The sequence below is a fragment of the Bos indicus genome, chromosome X, assembly GCF_029378745.1.
Source record: "Bos indicus isolate NIAB-ARS_2022 breed Sahiwal x Tharparkar chromosome X, NIAB-ARS_B.indTharparkar_mat_pri_1.0, whole genome shotgun sequence".
NCBI classification, from domain to species: domain Eukaryota; kingdom Metazoa; phylum Chordata; class Mammalia; order Artiodactyla; family Bovidae; genus Bos; species Bos indicus.
In genome coordinates this window covers 148,305,409-148,322,611 of record NC_091789.1, presented here as the reverse complement: position 1 = coordinate 148,322,611, position 17,203 = coordinate 148,305,409, and the positions used below count along the sequence as shown (strand labels likewise).

At 43.7% G+C, this 17,203-nt stretch overlaps 1 protein-coding gene across 4 annotated transcripts in view; it reads right to left on the bottom strand.

Annotated features, from left to right (window-relative positions):
- The window catches only part of NLGN4X (neuroligin 4 X-linked), a 391,254-nt gene that overhangs the window by 147,671 nt on the left and 226,380 nt on the right, over positions 1-17,203 (bottom strand). For 3 of the 4 annotated variants that reach the window (XM_070785160.1, XM_070785161.1, XM_070785162.1), the window contains exons 5-6: positions 10,888-10,947; positions 6,615-6,767 (exon numbers count right to left, since the gene is read on the bottom strand). In XM_070785160.1, coding sequence (XP_070641261.1) covers positions 6,615-6,767; positions 10,888-10,947 — 213 coding nt within the window. The remainder of the gene's footprint in view (positions 1-6,614; positions 6,768-10,887; positions 10,948-17,203) is intronic. The other variant, XM_070785163.1, reaches the window with a different exon arrangement.

Below are 17,203 nucleotides of genomic sequence, written 5' to 3'. Positions count from 1 at the left end.
GTATTACTTTTCTCTGTGGCATCACCGACTCGATGGACATGAGCTTGAGAATGCTCTGGGAGTTGGTGACGGACAGGGAGGAGGCCTGGGATGCTGCAGTCCATGGGGTCGCAAAGAGTCAGACACGCCTGAGAGACTGAACTGAAGTGACATCTGTCTCATGACCACTATGGTTCTTTATCCCACCATAATGCTTTCCCTATCTACCCTCCTCATGCGCTTCTAAAATCCCAGAAATACAGCATTCACTGTCAACCTAACCTCCTCCTTATGTGCGGGACAAATCAACGAATGCAATGGGCATTTTCATCCACCAGGAGGCAGAAGAGGAAAACCTAAGTCAATGATCAGAGACATGAAACCTGACTTTTTTGTCCAAGGTCCTGGTACTTATCAACACACCAGCAACAATAGAGACCAGATTGACAGTTTCCCAGCGAGTATTAAATGTACACAGAGCTACTGATGAAGATGACGAAAGACCTTCTGTTTAGCAGAGGAGAGGGATAAGCATCTTGTTTTTTTCCTCTATTGCAAAACTTTTGGATCACAGAAGGCTTGACAGAGGAGTGTAAAGAACCCACCTGCCAAGGCAGGAGACAAAAGAGACGTGGGTTCGATCCCTGGGTGGGGAAGATCCCTTGGAGGAGGGCATGGAAAACCTCTCTAGTATCCTTACCTGTAGAATCCCGTGGACAGAGAAGCCTGGTAGGCTACAGTCCACGGGGGTCACAAGGAATGGGACACGACCGAGCGACTAACACTTCCCCTTTCTTTCCAGTATTCTTGCCTGGGAAATCCCAGGGACAGAGGAGCCTGGCGGGCTACAGCACATGGAGTCATGACGAGTCAAAGTCAACTGAGTGACTGAGCACTCTGACTGGACCAAGGAAGCTTGACCTTCTTCCCTGCTGCAGGGTGTCCGTCCTATATAACTATGTCATCTTGACTCTAGTGGATATACCTTCGTCCATCCCCCACTCCCTCTAGAACAACATCAGTGATCACTGGAGACACAGAGGCTGGAAGCCTGTTTGCAGGCTGGCCAATCACCCCCATGCACACCCACCACAGAGGGTCTTACTCTAAGGGCTTCCACTGGCTCCTTCCATCCCCATTTGGCTTCGCAGTTCAGTCTCTCAGTCATGTCCGACTCTTTTCGACCCCATGGACTGCAGCATGCCACACCTCCCTGTGCATCACCAACTCCAGGAGCTTGCTCAAACTCATGTCCATCGAGTCGGTGATGCCGCTCAGCCATCTCATCCTCTGCTGCCCCCTTCTCCTCCTGCCTTCAGTCTTTCCCAGCATCGGGAGTTGTGAGCGGTCCTACATAAAGTGTCTGGACACACCCGATTTTCTCAGACCTCCTGTACTTCTTCACATTTGCTTTTCTTTCCCCTCAGGGCAATACCTCATATTTCCTCTATCCATGTAGCTTCTCCCATCACTGACTAGTGAAGACGTTCTCTCTGGAGGATGAGAAGGCAAGTTTTTCAAGGTGGAAATGTAACCAGAGGGAACCTGATAGGTGAGACAAGAGAATGGACTTGGGAGGGAAGCATGAAGATCGCACAAGGGAGAGATGGTGTGTTTTTTTTTTCCTTTATGGATATGTTGATGAAGTTTTGGGGGCTTCCCAGGTGGCAGTAGGGATAAAGAATTCATCTGCTAATGCAGGAGAGACAAGAGGATCACTGGGGTAAAGAGATCACTGGGTGAGAAAGATCCCCTGGAGTAACAAGTGGCAACCTACTCCAGTATTCTCTTTTTTTCTCCCCAGTCCAGTTATTCTTTCCTGAAAAATTCCACGGACAGAGGAGCCTGGAGGGCTACAATCCATGGGATTGTAAAGAGTTGGACATGACTTAGCAACAGAGCGTGCGTGGGCGTGTACACACACACACAAACTTTTGACCTGATGGGAAAATGACTTCCATGAGAAATCCAAAAGAAAATCTGTAGGAAAAGATAAAGAATAAAGATTTATAGGGGGGGAAATGGTCAAAGTACCAAACGGTAGATGGCATCTTCAACTCTTAAGTGAAAAAGAAATGTACATACCAGCTAAATAGAAAACTGACGTTTTTCAGCAGAGAAAGAGCCGGAATGTTTTAATAGAAGGGAGCCACTGAGTTGCCCAGATGGAAATTTGCTTGTGTGTGCATGAAAAGTGAGCATGTGTTTCTGATGTTCTGGGAATCCTTGAAAAAAGGCAGTTATATACCACGGTATGGGTGACATTTCATCAGACTGTAACATACTCGTCAGGCGAGAAGTCTGATGAAGTCGTTCGTTAGGTCAGTGGTCTTAATGCCACGCGTGGGTCAAAGACAGGAAGAGTACAATTAAGTGGGCTTCAGAGGTTAGACACTGGATGGGTGGACAAAGCCTTGGATCTACTGCAACAAGAGCCTTGCTTTTTTCAAACACCATGGCTGGGGGCACACATCATATTACGAAGACGTGTCACAGTGGCCCGTCAATAGAGATTTTAAGGAAACTGTATCAGCAATCAAGGACCCGCTCTCAGGAATACAAAACCACACTGAAAGCCCAGCAGCAATATTAACATTTCCCAAAGAGTCCTAGATTAGACAATAAATTAGGTGCTCACTAGCTAACCAAGGTTTTCGTTAGGCAGTCCTGATGAAAGAAAATATTCCTTGTCTGAAAAGCAAATGTGGGGATAATCTCATTGACCTCCTATTACAAGTGCTTTATCCTTGTTTTTCGAAAGAATGATAAATGGAAATTTAGGTGGTATTGGATAGATACTACAACATTACATTTTTGGCTACTTTTTCCCCGCCTCCCAGTGACTCAACAGTGACGTTAATAAGATGTCCAAGGCTATTAATAACACTGGAAATTTTTCCGTAACTGGGCTTAACGGTCACTACCATCACTGACTCAGTGGACATGAGTTTGACCAAATTCCGGGAGATGGTGAAGGACAAGGAAGCCTGGCGTGCTGCAGTCCATGGGGTGGCAGAGAGTCAGCTGAGCAGCTGAGCAACAGCAGCAAGTCCTGGGCTATCAAACCTCGCAAGCACAAAGCCACTGGACGGTCAAGTGGTGTGCACAATCACCTCGCAAGGGAGAGAACAGAACCAACTTTTACAGAGCTTCAGGAAATGTTAGCTGACTTTTCTCAATGTAACAGGACAGACAGCAAGTGGAGAGAAGGTCCCACTGCATTTTTATTCCACGCCAGTGTCCTGCTTTCTTTCTGACCACCATTCATTTTTCAAAACTTCTCTTTGGGGGTAGGAAAATAGAATTTGCTACTCTGTAGAAAATAAAAAAAGCAGTAATCATCTCAAACAATGCTTTTCCATTCCTTAGGCAGAAAAACAGCATTTCGGCATGTACAACTTTTTGAAGAAAAAGTTCAAACGATGATTTCTATGTTTTGGTAAAATGAATGTCTACTCCTATGAAAAGCTCTAATACAGATGATCGTCACAGCGGATGCTGTGCCATTTCACTGACTCATTAAAAAAAATAAATATCTGCATGCCAACAGTTTGAAATATTTTCACACAACGATAATAGCAATTTTCCCTGCAAGCAAAGAAGTTAAACGACCACCTCCTGGTTTGCAAGAGGACAGCAGTCCACGCAAGATGTCTGAGAAAGATTGACCGAGTCACGCTTGAACGAAATCTATCGCCCCGTACAATCGGCCAAGTTGGCACACGTTCACACCTTCAGATAAAAGGGGGTCTGTGGTGTTGGGCTTCACACGAACTCATTCGCGGAATGTAAATAGACTGTCTCGGGGATGCTAAATTGCTTCTTTCATTTCCTCGCCGTGACTCTTGCAGCTTCTGTGCTGCCCTCCCCAAGATTTGTTTCTTCTAACTCTCAGCAGCAGAAGGTAAACTTAAAACGGTTCAGATGAGGAAAGTTAGAATCGGAAGCTTTTTTCCTTTCTTTTTAAAAAAAAGGAAGAAAAAGAAAAGAAGGTGTGTGTAAATCCCACAGAATTGTTCCAGATTCAAAAAACGGGCCAAACAGATAAGAGATCACCGCGTAAAGCCGCTTAATACCAGCTGGGCGTTAGAGAGGGGACAGGCGTCGATTTCTCTTGAAATCTAACCTTTTAAGTCGCATCAGCGCCACGGCGTTCAGGCGAGACAATGTTTTGCTATTTCTGCAAAGCGAGAGCTTGCCCAAAACCACGGCCCCGATCAGAAAGCGCCAACGGGAGCTGGTGATGCTCCATACAGACCCCCACACTGCGCTCTTTGAAAGCGCTGCCAGGGGTCACGCGGTGGTCCCTGGCTTCCTCTGCCCACCTCGTCCTGAGAATGGACCTTTTGTGAGGGATCACGGAACACCACTTCCTGTCTCAAACACCAGTAGCCAAGGCAACTCCCCAGAGGATTCTGAAGCAAACAAACAAGAAAATACTCAGAGGGGCATGCGATCCACAGTCTTCGAAACGAACGGAAATGACAAAGTTTTGGCTCCGAGCACCAGCGTGAGAAAAGAAAAGGAAATAAAAATCACGAAACGAGAAGGCTCTAGACGCTGAGTGATGCTGTCTACCATCTCCTCCTCTGTCGCCCCCTTCTCCTCCCGCCCTCGGTCTTTGCCAATGAGTCAGTTCTTCGCATCAGCTGGCCAAAGGATTGGAGTTTCAGTTTCAGCATCAGTCCTTCCAATGAATATTCAGGACTGATCTCCTTTAGGATGGACTGGTTGCATCTCCCTGCAGTCCAAGGGACTCTCAAGAGTCTTCTCCAACACCACAGTTCAAAAGCATCAATCCTTCGGTGCCCAGCCTTCTTTATGGTCCAAGTCTCACATCCATACCTGACTATTGGAAAAATCTAAATAGCTTTGACTACACGGACCTTTGTCAGCAAAGTAATGTCTCTGCTTTTTAATATGCTGACTAGGTTGGTCAGTTTTTCTTCCAAAGAGCATGTGTCTTTTAATTTCATGGCTGCAGTCACCATCTCCAGAGATTTTGGAGTCCAAGACAATAAGATAAATAAGTAATGTCTGTCACTGTTTCCCTTTTGAAAACCTGAAATTTCAAGTACTCTATGGCTGTTCCCAAAGGTACAAGTGTGCAGACATCTTGCATGTTTCAATTAGAAAGTCACTTCAACAACTGTCCCCCTTCCCTGGGGTCTTCTATACGTCAGTGTTTTACTGGTGAATGAAACGAAATGCTCACAACAAAATTCAAACATCAAGTTGAAAATAAAATATTCTTGGTGATACCTGTGTATCTGGAGAAAACATTTTCAATGTTTTCTTGTTTGACGCAATTCCTTGAGTCCAGATTTTTTTTTTTTTTTACCATAAACATCCTATAACACACAGATCTCTTTCTCACAGCCACACTGTTACAAATTCAATTTTCTGCACCATCTCAATGCATCGTTTTTCCCTCTGCCTTGCTACTAGGCTTGCAGAATCTTAGTTCCCTGACCATGGATTAAACACGTACCCCCTGCAGTGGAAGCTCAGAGTCTCAACCACTAGATCACCAGGGAAGCCCCCTCAGTGCATTTTTGCCTAGAAAATATATGCGCTTACATAGACCATGCATATCCTTCATGAACTGACCAAGAGCAGGAAAAACCACAGCAGATAAGCCTCAAAACATTGCCATCAAAATGCTATTTTTTTTGCAACCATACTGTTCGTGAAAATGAATATAATACCAAAACAACAGATTGCTGCTCTTGAATTCCTACGCTCTTAGCCAAGGTCTTCTCATAGTCAATTGTAAAATTTACACAAAATGAAATATCAGCAAGTTGCAAAATTCAAATAAGAGTATTTCATCACACGAGAATGCAAGTCATGTGACCACCTACCGCCTCTCGTCTTCAAGATCCACTAGATACACAATATCCTAGAGAGTAAGTAAAAGCGTTTCCAACTCATGATCAACACAGCCACAAAACCACAAAAGCGCATGTATATGGCCCATTGTCCACTTTATCGAGTTATCACCTGTTACCTAACGCTTTATCAGACAGCACCCAACTGTGTTCACACAACAGGCTTATGTCAGCCAAGCCCAGAGAAAGAAAAGTACTTTCCATAACATCCCAAGTTCATTCGATGACCCAGGAGGCTGAATCTGTTGGAGGAGGGTTCAAGGAAAAGAAACCATTGGATTAAAATGTGAAAATGCAACAAAAAAGAACATGGATGGTGCTACCTGAAAGTCAGGGAAGGAATGTAGCTTGTAGCATGAAGTGAGGTTTGTAGCAGAAAATTCCTAGGCGTTGGAGTAACATGCGTGGAAGCAACGAAGCCCACAAAACAAGAAGCAGAATTTTCTCACGGTTGAGGACAGTCCAAGGGAATGAAGTCTCTGGATGAAAATATGAAAAGTAACAGAAACGAACCAAAAAGGAAATGTGAAAGTTACGCAACAGATGCATCTTTAGCGTGATAAAAAAGAAAACCGACGGACCGACCGACGGTGCGCCGTGAAAGTGATGGAACAGATGCCTCTTGGAGCATTAAGTGAGGTTTCTAGCAGAGATTCCTAGGAACTGCAGTAACATTCGTGCAAGCAAGGAACCCCCACAGAACAAGAAGCAGAACTCACGCGTGGTCAGCAGGCGCTCACTCACCTAGGATCCCCAGCCGGTAGTTGATCGTGATGACGATGACGTTGCCGTAGCTGGCCAGGATGCTGCCGTCGATCATGTTGCCCGTGCCCTCCATGTAGGACCCGCCGTGGATGTACACCATCACCGGCTTCTTGCTGTTCTGATCATGGATGTCTGCAAGAAAGAGCCAAGTAAGGGGAAAAAAAAAAATCACACTGATTAACCGAGACTCGGCCAAAAGACGTGAGTGACTTTCCCTAGTTGGGATGGGAATCCATCGCGTGGCCCTTTCTTGAATTAGGAATACCTCGGTTAAGATGGTCAGATGGCATCATGGACTCGACGGACATGAGTCTGAGCAAACTCTGGGAGGTGCGGAAGGACAGGGAAGCCTAGCATCGCAAAGAGTCGGACAAGACTGAGCGACTAAAACAACAGTTAAGATGGTTAAGGATAATAGTCGATGTTGCTACATTTTCTACTCATAGAAATGATGCAGACGTTGGAATGAGCTTGTATGTATGGGTATGCTTCCATATGTACCTATGACACTACAGATTTAACCACTGAGATGAATGAATCACTTCTTCCCTACGTAGTAATCAAACCCCAGAAGGGGACATGCACTGAAGAAGCCCATGGCTTCTATTAGTGGTACAGAATTTGTTTGCAATGCAGGAGACCCAGGTTTGATCACTGGGATGTCAAGATCCCCTGGAGAAGGGCATGCAACTCACGCCAGTGTTCCTGCCTGGAGAATCACATGGACACAGGAGCCTGGTGGGCTACAGTCCATGGAGTCACAAAGACTCGGATACGACTCAGCAACTAACACACATACATAGTATCTACTAAAGCATATATTTTAATTATCTAAGTTAGTGCAAAGTCAACTTCAAAATTATCAATTTTTACTGTAACTGCCTTCTTCAGTCAAACATTTGAGCTTCAAGATCCACTTTCGACTTAACGATGAGAACATAATGCTAGTAGTGAAACCCCAAGCTCTCGATACACTATTTCAAGAAGAAAACAATGGTTAAAAATGATCAACAGAACAGAAGGGTGGAAAAGCAAAGGAAGGTGCCCAAGCAAGTGTCTTTTCTCTAAATGACTGTTTGCAACGATATGCCAACTGAAGTGACAGAAAGAGAAAAAAAAGTGAAAGAGATGTGAACTGAAATAAAGACGGCACAAGCCTGCAACCTCAAGATGAAAAGGTTGCAATCCTGCTCAATTCCACATGGAATAAAAACTCCCAGTGTGATTTGAAACCAGAGTATCCTTAGTCACCATGACTTTGACACTGATGTGAAAATCCTACTTTACAATGGTCTGTGACAAGAGAAATCTGGCCAGCAGTTGTCTGCTTTCTCAAAAGCTGTGATCAAATAACGTCTTTGGTGTTCAATGTCCCTTGAGCTTCTATGTAGTGTTTAAGAATCGTGACCTCCATTGTAATTCCTTCTGGGAATTTCTGTATGTATAAACATATACATGTGTGTCATTTAAATACCTGCATGTTACCAAACAGCAACCCACTCCAGTATTCTTGCCTGGAGAATCCCATGGATGGAGGAGCCTGGAGGGCTACCGTCCATGGGGTCACAGAGAGTCGGACATGACTGAGCGAGTGATGGATGTGTGTTATCAAGAAAAAAGCAAACGTATCCATGTACTTGTATTTACTTTTTTTTTTCCTTAAAAACTTTTTTTTTTTTTTGCTTAATTGATGGAGACATGTTTGAATGATCAAGAAAGAGTTTTAAGGAAATAAACCAACATGTGGATGGAGGCTGCTCATAAAATGAATTACAAGCACCATCTGTAAACAGGCTCCTGGTTGCTACCAGACACCCTCCCGGAGGCCATAAAACCTTGTGGTCACAGTCAAGTACAGGAAAGTGTCAAGCCACCCATCTGTCTGTAGATACTTAACCCACAGTAGAAGAGCACAATTTCCTCATGTAAAATTTAAGGAAGAAGTAAAAAATCCTTTTTGAATCTTTCACTCACCAGTCGCTCAGTCGCATCTGACTCTCTGGGACCCCATGGACCATAGCCTGCCAGGCTCCTCTGTCCACGGGATTCTCCAGGCAAGGATACTGGAGTGGGGTGTCATGCCCTTCTCCAGGGAACCTTCCCAACCCAGGGAATGAACCTTCACCTCCTGTGCTGGCAGGCATAGTCTTCACCACGCAGCCTCCTGGGAGGCCCTTACTCATCATGTGCTGTGTGGAACTCTTTAATCAACCATCATCCGAATAAAGTGTGGTGTTTTACACCATCCTCTAGTGTCTCTGGACACTGATTTACTGCTTGAGTTCTTATTTATGTTACCCTTCTTGGTTGCATTACAGGAAAGAAAGAAGTTGACATTTTTTGGACTGTTTTAAGGGGTTCCCTCGGGAGAAAAAAAAAAAAAAGTTAGGTTAACAGCTATTACCTTCTGAGACACACAGAAGAAGGTTCTTGTGAGCTCAGGGAAGAAATAATCAGATGTCATATTTATTCAATGTTAGGGGGAAAAGAAAAAATAACAGTTTCTTGGTATTTAAAAGGAGAAAGCATTTTAATATAACAGGTAGCTGGTGGGATTGTGAAAACAGATGCCAGTGATAAAAAAAGGAATAAGACGCTAAAAGCATACAAGGGTGCAAGATGCAAATTACACCTGTAGTTGGTTATATAAGGATGAAATTATAGGTGGTCTGCGGCCTGACAAGGACAGGGTAGCTGATGACTCAGGGCAGCTGTCGTGGTCCAGAGGCATCAGAAGAAACTTCTACGGTGAATACTGAAGGCAAGGGGAACGTTCTGAATGCGGGTCTACAAAACATTAAATAATAGTCATATTGAGAGAATAGCGGGTGAGGAGGCAACCCTGGCAGAGCTTTTGTCAGAGACCTGCTGATTTATGAAAGAAATCTATGAGTGTGGGAAAACCAAGCAAGTGATAAAAAGGCGAAGTTTTTTTGAGGGAACTTTTGCTTCCCAGCAAGGACGGGTCTCTGGTCCACTTTAAATTGTCTTTTAGCCAGAGAACCACACGTCCATCAAGGGCGCTCGTCCCTTTAACTTAAATAGTCAGAAATCCATGCCAGTCTGCCTCGGGCTTTCCTGATGGTTCAGGGCAGAAAGAATCCGCCTGCCAATGGAATACACGAGGTTGCATCCCTGGGTTGGGAAGGTCCCCTGGAGAAGGAACTGGGAGCCCGCTCCAGTATTCTTGCCTGGGAAATCGCATGGGCAGAAGAGCCTGGTGGGCTACAGTCCGTGGGGTTGCCAAGAGTCGGACACGACTGCGCGACTGAGCACACAGAGGCAGACCCGACCTGCCCGAGCCTGCAAAGGCTCATTTTAAGCTGTTTCTTTCCTTCGAAACCATTTGTTCCACTGAAGGAAGAAGATAACCACTTGCTAATGATGGTTTACATGCTGCGTTATCTTCCGTCTTTAAAAAAACATCACTCTACTTCCAGTGGGTAATCTGTCCAACAGTTTGAGAGCCTTCAGAAAGAAACTCTCCATAGCAACTAAACATTTTTAGGAGGGGGAAAAAAAAAAGTTCTGAAAGCAGCCATGGTGTGAAAACAGAGATGCAAAGACCTAGCTTTTCAGCCTTTTTCAATTCTTTGCTATACCCCCTACTTTTTATTTTTATTTTTCCTTTAAAGCTTCCAAAATGCGTTTCAGAGAGAAACAACCAATTGTCCTCAAGACACTTTTTCATGTGTGTTACCGAGAAGATGCTTTGAAAACCCTATTTTGGAATCAGTACATTTGGGAGAAACAATCGTAAAAACAAACAAAGATGGAAACGCCAGCCGCCACCCGCCCCCCATCAAAAAAAAATAAGTTGTACTGAGCTGTCTTGGTGTCCACAGAAGAAACCAGCAAGACCAAAGCTCGAAAATACAACACGAAATTACAAAAGAACATTTGGAAGAAAGAAAAGAACGCGTACATGCATGCCTTAAAATCTTACTTTCTCTTCTTGTGATCAAGCCAAAAAAAAAAAAACTTAGGAAAAAGAAAACAGTGAGTTTCCTTGTAAATGGCATTTTCTTACTCACTTCATATTGAGAAACACGCATCTACATTCTCCCAGGGGGGTTACATGGCCATTGTGGTTAAAAATGACAGTAATCCCCAAACAAGAAGAAAATAAATAAGCACACAGAAGTGTACTCTCTTCAGATAAGGGGAGGAAAAACAGGTTGAAATGGAAAAAAGAAAAAAAAAGATATAAAATCATGCATCAAGATCGAGCTTTGTAAAAAACAAAAAATACCTTCATCTTCACCACCGTCATTACTCGTTATACCATCAGCGTTTTTCTTTGACTTGGCTCCTGGGGTCATATTGAGAAGGAAAATAAAGGGAAAAAAAAAAAGAGAATTCAAAAACAACAGGTTTGCAAAAAAATTCAGAAGAAAGATACTACGCAGTCAAAGAAAAAAAACGTTATACAAAAAGCTGAAATCTGTTACATCTGATTTCAAAAACATGAAATAGGGAGATGCAAAATGCATAGAAACATAAATATGTCAAGAAGAACAAATTCAAAATGTTACTTGCGAAAAAAAATTTGATACCCAGTGAAAATGCAGTTTCAGGGTTAAAATAATACTACTGCAAAAAAAAAAAAAAAGGGGGAATGTGAGTTGTAAAAAAAAAAAAGGAAATCAAATTATTTTTAAAGGGTTTCCCAAATTTTAAAAAGAAATGCATATGAAATATTCCTCTAATTTTAACAAGTAATAATCTAGATACATTTTTGAAATGTCACTGATACACTTTGCTTAGGAAATTCTATACATTAAGAAGAAACACGTTAAACTATAATAAACATGAAAGATGATTCAAAATATCTTAAAATTGACATTCGTTTCATGCATAAGAACTTAAAAGCATCCCATTCCTGATAAACATCAGACAGTCAGTACAATTCATTTAAATCACGAATGCTCAGTTGTCACTAGGAGCTGAAAAGAAACAATTCTAAGTTTCTAAAAGAAACTACAACTAGTAGAGAAGACTGCACAGAATTGATTCCTTTGGTCTACTGTAAGCTAACACCCTCAACAAGTGTTTCTGAAATCAAGATAAAACACTACAAATCATGTTTTTCTGTTTCGAATACTTATTAAATATTGCTTTAAGGTTATTGTTGTTTAAAAAAAAAGAATAAATAAATAAAGTCACCTACCTGGATGACATGAAACATAAACCACCTTGAAATTTCCTTGTCAGCAAAATGAACAGAGAGGTTCCCTTAATGCCACCAAAAAACCCTCAAAAACAAACAAAAAAACCCCAAACAAGGCTCTCTGTATGCAGTCTGCCATTTGGGTTTCTATATCTTTAAGATACAAGAAGCGAAAACATTAAATATCACTGAATTATTCCATTCGCTCAACTGCCTTCTTTTTACAGACAGATCTGGCCCACTAGGATGTATATGCTAGTTCTGGAAAACCTGAGTGGTGGTGGCCAATAGGGGAAAAAATGGTCTTTACTTTCCTTCCTGGCTTCCCTGGTGGCTCAGAGGGTCAAGAATCTGCCCACAGTGTGGGAGACCCGGGTTTGATCCCTGGGTCGGGAAGATCCCCTGGGAGAAGGGAATAGCAACCCACTCCAGTGTCTCGGACTAGAGAATCCCACGGACAGAGGAGGCTGGTGGGCTATACAGCCCATGGGGTCGCCAAGACTTGGATATTACAGAGGCAGTAACACTTTCCCTTTACATTCCTTCCTGGATAAACCTCGTCCCTGTCACCCACAAGACTTGTATCTTAAAAAGCAACTACAGTTGTTACAAACTCAGGGGACAGCATCATGTTTTGAAATCAAGATCCGAAGTTGCTGTTTTCATCCCTCAACAAGGGTTGCGTATTGGAAGAATCACATGGATTAACCAAGCAGAACTGGGAGGGAAGCTGAAAACCTGATTCCCTCTGCTGGTAGATTTTTTAAGATTTAAATATTCCCCACTGTAGACAATCTCAAGCTACCCACATAAAAGTCTCTGAGGAGAGCTTGGAAAGCGGTCCTGAATATTCATTGGAAGGCCTGATTCTGAAGCCGAAACTCCAATCCTTTGGCCACTTGATGAGAAGAACGGATTCATTTGAAAAGACTCTGATGCTGGGAAAGATTGAAGTCAGGAGGAGAAGGGGACAACGGAGGATGAGAGGGTTGGGTGGCATCACCGACTTGATGGACAGGAGTTTGAGCAAGCTCTGGGAGTCGGTGATGGACAGGGAGGCCTGGCGTGCTGCAATATATGTGATAGCAAAAAGTCGGGACACGACTGAAGGACTGAAGTGATGACCCTGATGATTCAACCTGTTATAGCCATCAGCTTAACACGGAAGTCAATTCATGTCCAAGAATTCCACTGCAACGAAAGATCTTAAAACAAACGTAAAGAAACAACCTTCTTCAAATAAGCGCCATTGTTTTCTGCACTGTTCAGTTCATAGTTTATCAGTATAAAACCTACTTCCAAGCTATCTCATGGGCTGAATTTATGGCTACATGTCGTTAAGAATAGTGTAAGAAATACCTTGCTTTCTTGACTGCACCATGCACCTTACAGAACCTGAGACGGAACCTGTGTCCCCTGCAGTGGAAGAACAGAGTCCTAATGCCTGAACCACCACAGAAGTCTAAGAAATGCCTTTCTTACAGACATAGTCTATGTGGAGGCTAGAAATAAATTCCTCTGCATTTCTGATCAAAATTTCAGCTTTTTGAAGATTTTCTAAGTTTTTAAAAAAAGAGGTCACCTCTTTCATTGAAAAAGAAAAGACACTGGAAAAAAAAAAGGTGTGGGCTTCCCTGGTGTCTCAAGTGGTAAAGAATCCTCCTGCAATGCGGGAGACCTGGGTTCGATTCCCTGGGTTGGGAAGATCCCCTGGAGAAGGGAAAGGCCACCCACTCCAGTATTCTGGCCTGGAGAATTCCACAGACTGTACAGTCCAGGGGGTTGCAAAGAGTTGGACACGACTGAGCAACTTTCACTTTCAAGAGACGTGGAATGGATTAAGGGACTGAAAGTGTTATCTGATGATGCAAATTCTTTCCCAGAAAATATGTTCGTCGTGAAATCTGACTACCTCCCTTGACCACAGCCTTTCCCGCTCGGTAGGCAATGACAACGGTCTGTAACTTGGAACACCTGCACTCTGCCTTTCGCATGAGTCTGCCCTTATAGCCCTGCCTTCTTCTGGATTTTCTTCTTCTTAAGACTCCTTTGTCTCCCCAGCCACAGCTGAAATCTCAGGAACAGGATCGCTGGCCTGCCTGAAACCCAAACAGAGGTCACTCTGCAAGGTCTGGGCTGAGTTAAATGCCAGAGCTCTTTCTCAAGCTCCAGTTCTCAGTGTCTTCAGGCTCACCGTCAGTCCATGGAATTGCAGGAATCTGGAATTCTTCCCTGGGGAAGGATGAGAGGCAGTATTGAAGGAAACTATCCCTACCCGCTCCACAAGGGTGCAGGAAAATGCTTGGAAGATTTGTGATGTTTTTAGAAGTCACACAGCCTAGTTATATCACTGATTAAGTGCCAATACAAAGGCAGTGTCTTCAAGGCTTCAGCAAATTTCTTTGATCACACAAGTATGATCTGTAAGAGCTCTAGAGAGGGATAATTTTCAATCACAAAATCAACTCCCCAAGGTGTGAAATTGAAGGATTTGTGTCTGTGTGCCTGTGTGTACATATACGTGGAGTTGTTCAACCAGCAACGTAACCTTGGATTCCCAGGTGGCGCTCGTGGTAAAGAATCCACCTGCCAATGCAGGAGACGTGGGTTCGATCCCTGGGTCGGGAAGATCTTCTGCAGGAGGAAATGGCAAGGCACTCCAGGATTGTTGCCTGGGAAATCTCACGGACAGAGAAGCCCAGCGGGCTACAGTCCAAGATGTCACAACAAATCGGACACGACTGAGCTACTGAACAGTACCATATTACTCTCAGCGTAACCTGATTTGAGAACATTTCCATGCCCCTAAAATGACTGCTTCTGTCCACTGCAGGCATTCAATATTTCTAACATCAATCTCTCTTAGTCAACTAATGACAAGCATAGACTTGCCATTTTGGTGCGTCTCCTATAACTATATTCACAGAATATGTATTCCTTTCTGTCTTGCTATGAACAGTTGCTGGTTCAGTCGCTAAGTCATGTCCAACACTTTGCAATACCATGGACTGTAGCCCGCCAGACTCCTCTGTCCATGGGATTCCCCAGGAAAGAATACTGGATCGGGCTGCCATTTCCTGCTATAGAGCATCTTCCCAACGCAGGGATCGAAGCTGCACCTCTTAGATTACCAGGCGGTCTCCTGCAGTTCAGGCATTTTTTTTTTCCTCCCCCTAAGCTACAAGGGAAGCCCATGAACCATTTACATTCAATATTTTTATGGGTGCATATTTTAATTTTTCTTAAGTGGATATGGAGGAGTGGAAGTGCTACTTCTCAGGACTCATTCCTGTTTAATAGTCTAAAAAGTATATTGAATCACAGTATATTCCCATCAGCAGTGTATGTGAGTTCCAATTCCCCCACTTCTTACTGAAGATGTGCTATTATTCATCCTAGTGGGGGTGAGGCGGTACCTCACTGCGGCCTTAATTTGAATTTAGATAATGACTTAATCTTATCAAGTAGCTTCTCCTGTACAATCTTTTTCAGTGGGTAAAAGTGCAAAGTGAAAGTGTAAGTCGCTCAGTCGTGTCCGACTCTCTGCAACCCCATGGACTATACAGTCCATGGGATTCTCCAGGCCAGAATACTGGAGTGGGTTGCCTATCCCTTCTCCAGGGCTTCTTCCTGACCCAGGGATCGAACCCAGGTCTCCCACATTGCAGGCGGATTATTTACCAGCTGATTGATGCAAATATTTCGCCCATTTTAAAAACTGGTTTCTTGGCTCATCATTCTTGTAAGAAAGAGTCCTTTGTATTTTGTAGAGACAGCTCTTTTACTGCAGATAACGTGCAAATCTTTCCTCCTGGTCTGCTGCTTCTCTTTGGGTTTAATCAAAGGTGTCTTTTTTTAAGTATATATTTATTTTTACTCTGGGCTGATCTGGGTCTTGGTTTTGGTGCTGGCTTTTGGAGCTTTTTGCATGCGCTCAAGTGCGCGGGTTTCTCTTGTAGAACAGCACAGGCTTTTGGGCGTGGGTGCAGTGGTGGCGTCAACGGGCTCAGGTGCTCAGAGGCGTGTGAGGTATCGAAGCTGGGTGTCCTGCAGCGGCAGGTGGATTCTTTACAACCGGGACACCAAGGAAAGCCCTCAGGTATCACTTGAAATGCAGGAGGACGAAAGGCATTGGAAACCCAGGTTGAAGGCAGTGCTAATCACCCGTCAAGGGCTCGATGGGATGGGCCAAAGCCCCATTAGAGGCAGATCTGAGTGACTACCCGGCATCTCTCTTCCCTGTCCAACGTGCAAGAGTCACGGGCACGGATGACACATGCCAAGTTGACGGAAAACTGAAGCACGTGCAAAAGCACAGCACTGCAGCGCAGAGACCCGCGTGGCACGTAACAGCTGATGGAAAAGACTGCAGGTGGTGGCAAGACTGAAGAGTCAGCTCAGCGAGCATCCTTAAGGAAAGGCCTCGGAAGAAGGACCACTAACAACCAGACTGGGCAGAACAGACGCATGGCATGGTGCTCAGAGAGTCAATTCCTAGGCAGGCTGATAAGACGCCCGGGGTCTCCAAGCAGGAGAGAGGGGTCTGGGGCTCTCAAAAGAGACACAGGTATCTCGAATTCTCAAGGAGAAGGAATGGACAAATGCGTTGGTTTTTTTTTTTTTTCCTCTCTGCATTCCTTAGTCTTAGTCAGATAAAACGTTTTTTTTTTTTCCTTTAAGCCCAGAACTGATGAGTAAAGAACCAACAACTCAGTTTAAACTCTGTACTAAGGGTTATATAACAACAATGTATCCTGCTTGAGGACAGTTTCTCCTCCTTCTTGAAAACCTTCTGGCTAATCCTGTCATCTTCCAATGTAAATTACAGGAGTGGGTCTGCTAAGACCTTTACAACCTTGAGACATTCTTTTGATTAACTGTGACAAAAGTATCCAGCTCCCTTGCTGAGACTAGCTAGGCGGGGCACTCTCCCTCCCCTTTCTGATGTCTCTCTCAGAAGCTTTCTCTGTCCGTTTTCATACTTCAATAAAACTGCCACACAAAAGTTCTTGAGGGATAAGCCTGGTCCCCGGTCCTGAAATCTTCTTTGGAGATCACAAATCCCACACCGTTCACCCTTAAGCTATCAGTGCCAACTCCCAGAATAAAATAAAATCGCATCAGCTTCTGTTAAAGTGAAAAGTTTTAAATTTCAAGAAAGTCTAACTTATCGATTTTTTTTAAAAAGCTTGTGCTTTTTATATCATATCTAAGAAATCCTTGCCTAACAGAAAACCTGGAAGATTTTACATTTTTTTCCTAGATGTTTGAAGTTTTCCTGTGACGTCCACTTTTCATTTATTTTCGGTGAATGTTGGCACATGCTATGAGGAGAGGTTTGAAATGCATCTCTTATCCAGTTGTCTCAGCACCAATGATTAATTAAACACACTCTCCT